Here is a 6,014-nt window from a genome sequence, read left to right on the forward strand (position 1 = left end):
TGTCCTGGAACTCACTTTGTAGACCAGGCTGGCCTTGAACTCAGAAATCCACCTGCCTCTGCCTCCTGAGTGCTGGGATTAAAGGCGTGCACCACCATGCCCCGCTGATTTTTTTTTTTTAAGTCTCCCTCTTTCCCTGACAAAACCAAAACCAAAACCAAACCAGTGTTTAAGAGCAACTTAAGTGTTTCAGAGGCAGCTCTTGAGAGCAATTGAGTAAGTGGGGTGCCCAACCCTAGAAAAGAAAGTCGATGGTAGTGTGTGTGTGTGTGTGTGTGTGGCTATAGTCATCTTCACCTTCTGAAGTTGAGGTGAATGCTAGGAAAATGGCTCAGCAGGTAAAGGTGCTTGCTGCCTAGCCTGACAGCTCGAGTTCGAATCCCCACACCCACAAAGCAGAAGGGAAGAAGTGACTCAGGCAAGTTGTCCTCTGATCGCTCGTGGAGACGTATAAAATGTACCATGTGTGCTTCCCGGAAATAAAACTTTTAAATATGCAAATGAGAGAACCTGGAGGGAAGTGTCCATGGGGTCAGGTAAGGTGTATAAACCAGTGAGGGTCTGGACTCCCAGGGCCCAGGGTGAGGGTGATATGGTATGGGTGGAAGCAGCAGGAGCCATCAGACTTCCCCAGAAGAGACAGGCTGACTTCTCTAGAGATGCGACTGAGAGGTTTCTTGTAAGGAGGTAGATCACAATGCCATATCTGTTCATTTTTCCACGTGACGCTGATTACAGAAAGTGTTCACTAAGAGCTGGGCGTGATGCCCCATGCCTGTGACCTCAGCTTTGGGGTCCGAGACAGGAGGAAGGATGGTGAGGTCAAGAACAGCCTGGGCTACATATGGAAATCCGGTCACAAACAACAACACAACAAAATGGCTACAAAAATCTCACCATTTTAACCAACCTACAGCCTGAACCAAGAATGTTGAATGACTATAGCCTAGGCCTACAGATTAGGAGTTGCTACATAGCAGATCCAGGGAATGCTACCAGCATCTGGTACCCAGAGGCCAGGGATGCTGCTGGTCATCTTAAAATGTACAAGATGCCCCACCCCACCGGACAACATGGTCTGGTCTAGAACATCAACAGTATTTGGGATGACTAACCTGAGAATGAGTGGACAGGGAAAAATTACCCAGTTCTGGTTGATTCCTGGGTTGGGCCAATCAGTGTATTATACCTCAAAGTAGGAGAGGGCTCTGTGCTGAAACCATTGGGTAGCATCCAGGCTGGTCTTTGCAGAAGTGTGGATTTATGTATTCTAAGTTTGTTAGTTTTCGAAAGGGAGTCTCAAGTCCGGACTGGCCTTGAACTTGCTATTCCAGGTTGGCCTTGAACTCTTGATGCTTGGTCAACACTTTGCAAGTTGCTGGGGTTACAGGCATAATGAAGGTGTATGCCATGAAGGCTCTTGCATGCTGGGCAACCCCTCTGCCAACTTAACTACATTCCTAGCCTATACCGGTTAAATGTAAAGGCCCGTGAGAGTCAGCTGTGAGACAGCTCCTATCTCAGTGGTGGGCACTGACCGCCAAGCTTCCGCTCTTCTCGGAAGGGGATGGATGCTCACGGCCTTCATGGCTGGCGTCAGGAAGACTTTCACCTCGTTAGGGGGGAAGGCTGACCTCTGCTTTCCATTTTGACAGGACCAAGGGAAGAGTCACTTTTCTCAACAGTCACACCAGGGACTACCCTTCCCACGCTGTCCCCTGGATGGGAGACTACACCGGCAGAAACGCCACCTGCTGCCTCTCCCCCGCTCCAGACCCCACGGATGGCTGTCCTGGAGGAGCCCCCTCAGCATTTTGTGCACCAGTCTGCTAAAGAGTCCATCAAGGCAAATCCACAGTTGTGTCCTCTGTGTGATGTTCCCCAGCCAAGGGTCTGGTCCCCATGAGGCAGGGACAGCCCCAACTTGGCCTAAGCCCTTTCTTACTCTACCGGCCATTCAAGGACAATCGCACTGCCGCCCTCTCCAGCCACTCCCCACTAGTCACACTTCTTTCTTAAGCTCAGAATGTTCCCCAGGGAATGTGGGGGACCTAGAGTGCTCCCACCTAAGGGCAGACCCTTTCACCTGTCTTCTCTGGTTCTCAGCCTTTCTGTATCGTGAGGTGTGATCTGAGAATGCAGCAGTAAAGACAGCAGCTGTATCCACACACAGAGGTCAGGAACTGAGGAGCGCCTGGTAGCAGGAATCCCAGAGGCAGGGCTAGAAGCCCAGCCTGAGGCTAGCCGGACCCAAATCCATTTCTGGGCTGAGGTCTGCAGTGTGGCCAGGGAGGGCCGTAGGCTTTTATTTCTAATGCCTTTTCTCTCTCTGCAGCAGGAACTGGCAGGAGCATCTATGCAAATTACCCGACCTGCAGGAGGAAGCTGGGTGTCCATGGCTTCCCCTTCCTCCAGTGCAATGCAGGAGCACCAAGGTCCTCAGACTCCTCCAGAGAAAGCAGACTTAAGTCCACATCCCCAGACTCCGGCTACACTCTCCTCAGAACACACTGAAGTTTCCCAGGTTGGCCCTGGCCCCTCACATTCCGTTTTCCTGGCTCCCAATTCCCTGAGCACACATTTGTCTTCAGAAATAACTTCTCCTCCGTGGCCTTCCTGGCCATCTGATGGGCCCCCAATGCTCCTGAGTTTTGAACCATCTGTTAAGCTAACTGAAGTTCCAAGAGCTACGAGAGCTGGTCAGGACTCTGTTCAGCCATCAGGAAGTCCCTTCCCACCGGGAGAATTGTCAAGCGAGACTGTGAATTCAACAGAGTCCACTGAGCCCATCCCGAGGGAGCCTGTCCACATCAGAGAGGAGTTTCCGCCATTCATAAACTCCTTCATGAGCAGCCTGGCTGAAGAGAGGTTGATTTTCCACCCTGACCCCAAGCGACCTCAGGAGAGACCCATAGTCAAGGCTGGGGAACCTTTGCAGAATGACCATGGTCCCTCTGGAGAGGAGACCAGGCACTACCTCGACCTGTCAACCTCAGAACCAAGCCAGGAAATGAAAGAGCTGGGGGTGGATGCCACATTCACCACCTCAAGAAGGAGGCAGCCAGATGCCAGGGCCTATCTGGGGACCTCAAGTCCAGAGCTCACTGGGAGGCCCAGGGTGGGCACAGCAGCTCTCCAGACAACACTTCCCAAGGGCCTTCTGGCTTCCACTTCTGAGAGGCCTGCAGCCCCTTCTGAGGGAGCCCTACAGCTAGAGTCAGCACCTTCGTGGCCTGAGGGCTGGCATGATCTGGGGGCTGCACACACAGCCAGTCCCCTGTCTTCACATACCCACAGCCCTCTGGTTCCTACAGAAGTCATGTTTCCCGGCTCTGGTGAGCCTGGAAACACCCTCCCTGGGGGTCAGGGGTCAGTGGAATCCAGGTTGGCCTCCACAGCTGATAGCCATCAGTCTCCTGAGCTTTAGGATGTGCGGAGAGGTGCTCTGAGAGGCCCCTGTGCTGGAGACTTCAGGGCTGAGTCCTAGGAGAGTCCAGGGAGGGGAGGACCAGAGGAAAGGGACGTGGTTTGATATGCTCACATTTCCCTTCAGGAAGCCAGCTGGAACAGGACAGGAGCCCTCGGCTTCCTTGAGCTGGTCCAGCTATGCTTTACATCTTTCTCTGTTAGATCTGGGAAGGCATCTGGGCAGGATGCTGGCCCTATAGCTGGGCCCACCCGTGTCTAGGGCTCCGGTCTTCACTCTAGTTCTACAACCTTAGCAGGGCACTAGCCTTTCTGAGCCTTAGTTTCCCCATCAATGAATGGCAATGATATTAACTCCCCCACAGTGGGTTTATTGATGGTGGTGGTGGGGCGGTTTGTGAACAAGGATCACATAAAGTGTGGAGCCCTGCCCAAGTGTGCCAGGAACCCCAGGAGAGGGGGACAGAGTGACACTGCTTTGCTTTCTGTCCATCACATCCGGTGGTTTCTATGGCAGCAGCTGGTTCCCTTCTGGCTTGGCTAGACCCACTGACCTGCAGTGACCCAGAGCTCCCAAACTCTGTGGCCCACAAGCCCAGCTGTGGCCAGGCATGGTGACCTGGGCCAGAATCCCACTCAGTGCTTCCTTGAGAGGGCAGTGCGGTGCCCTCCCCACCCCCCACCCCCAGGCCGACCTGTGGCTGGAAGTGGGATTTGAAATGCAGCCAAGGAGAGGAGGCCGGCAGCAAAGCCAGCCCGGAATGCGAGCTAAATAAATAAATAAATAATCAGGGTTGTCTTGGCTGATAAACGGTCCCTACCTCGAAGATGACTTCTCCCCGTGCGTGCCCCCCTTCTTCCTCTTTCTCCGGGCAGATCCATCCTAGGCAGAGGCTTAATAGCCCCATTTAAGGCTTTCCCTTTTCACCACTGAATTGAGCTGCTTCTGCCATTACAAGGTTTTCAGCTTCTCTCTGAAATCAAATTACTGACTCCATTTAATTTTTTAAAAGCTCACATGATTTCCCTTCTTGAACCCGAACCGTGACTCCAAGGCCAGCCCCCTCTCCAGGCGCATCTCCTGTGGATAACCGCTGCCCAGGGATGGTGGCCCTCGTGCCAGGGCAAGCCTGACACTTAGAGGGGGAAGCCCACAGATGGTAGCCCAGGTCCCACATCCCGGACACATGGCTGAGTGGTCTTGGCTTCCCCTGGGAATGTGAACTCACAGGAGTCCAGGGAGCCCACGTTGACATACTTTCACAGGACAGTGAGATCAGTGGTCAGAGCCCAGCCTGATGCTCTAGGCTCATGATCATTCTGCAGGGCCCCACCCTGCACTGCCACCATGTGTGTTCAGGACTACATCCTTTGACAGATGTTCATGGAGCTGGTCCTCTGTATCAGGTATGTTCCAGCTTCAGGAGGTCCTCTACCTCTAGACAGAGAAAAGTCCTTTATTCTTTTTTTTTTTTTTTTTTTTTTTTTTTTTTTGGTCTTTTGAGACAGGCTTTCTCTGTATAGCCCTGGCTGTCGTTGTAGACCAGGCTGGCCTCCAACTCAGAAATCTGCCTGCTTCTGCCTCCCGAGTGCTGGGATTAAAGGCGTGAGCCATCAAGCCCGGCAAGTCCTTTATTCTTGTGAGTGTGTGTGTGTGTTCTAGCAGTGGAGATGTAATAATCGCACGAGACAATTCCAGATGTTTCCCAGTGCTCTGAAGAGAACCAAGCAAGCATCTGGGTCAAGGGTTGCTTTGAGTGAGAATGTCAGAAGGCACCAAGGTGAAAGAAGGTCAAAGGCAAACTCCGAAAGAGCCCAGGAGTCAGGCGTAAGGTATGGTGTCACAGGCCTGTGAGCCCAGCGCTCCGGATACTGACACAGAAGGCGCTAGAGGCCATCAGGAGCTGCAAAATGAAACCCTGTCTCAAAAATAAGGTCAAATAATCCCTCCCACTGGGAAAAGGAAAGAAATATCTAGGTGAGGTCATCTAGGCCGAGTGACAGAAATTACAAGGGTGCCAGGGAGACAGAAGGTCACTGGAGACAGCATTTAAGCAGGATGTTGTGGAAGCCCTGGAGGGTTTGAACGCCTTGAAGGAGGCTGAGTTTCCCTCTGACCTCAGGGGGCAACGTATGCCTTTAGGAGACAAGTGGCCGTATATGGATACTTTACAAAGGGGGCCATGGCTAAATGGTTGGTCAGAGGGGCAAGCATGGGCACCAAGAACCTGGAGAACAGGGGCTGGCTGGTTCAGGACTTGCCTGCTCTCCTAAAAGGAAAGCGACTCCAGGTCTCTCCTGCATCACTCAGTTCCGTGCAGTTCCTGTGTCCTAATGATGCATGAGATGTGGCTGGTAGGAGAGGGGCTATGCCTTCCGTCTTTCGTCTCCACCTTGGTACAATGCCACCTCCGGGAGTCACTTGTGTCTTCACTTTCTCTGCCACTCACCCCTCTTCGTCTCCACTTCTTCAAGGCCACCTAGCTTTGGGACATCATAGACCAGGGCATGAGCACATAACCCAGAAGTTCTGTGAACCTTGGGCTCTTTCCCAAGTCCTGAGTGTGTTGTACCAACCTGCATCCTTG

At 52.7% G+C, this 6,014-nt stretch overlaps 1 protein-coding gene across 1 annotated transcript in view; it reads left to right on the forward strand.

The window, feature by feature from the left end:
* Window positions 1-4,222, forward strand: part of C4H1orf127 (chromosome 4 C1orf127 homolog) — a 33,610-nt gene extending 29,388 nt beyond the window's left edge. Inside the window, exons 11-12 of the mRNA XM_029475860.1 lie at window positions 1,656-1,846; window positions 2,336-4,222. Coding sequence (XP_029331720.1) covers window positions 1,656-1,846; window positions 2,336-3,427 — 1,283 coding nt within the window. The 3' untranslated portion in view covers window positions 3,428-4,222. The remainder of the gene's footprint in view (window positions 1-1,655; window positions 1,847-2,335) is intronic.
* Window positions 4,223-6,014: the final 1,792 nt, after the last annotated feature.

Source organism: Mus caroli, chromosome 4 (assembly GCF_900094665.2).
Source record: "Mus caroli chromosome 4, CAROLI_EIJ_v1.1, whole genome shotgun sequence".
In the NCBI taxonomy this organism is placed as follows: domain Eukaryota; kingdom Metazoa; phylum Chordata; class Mammalia; order Rodentia; family Muridae; genus Mus; species Mus caroli.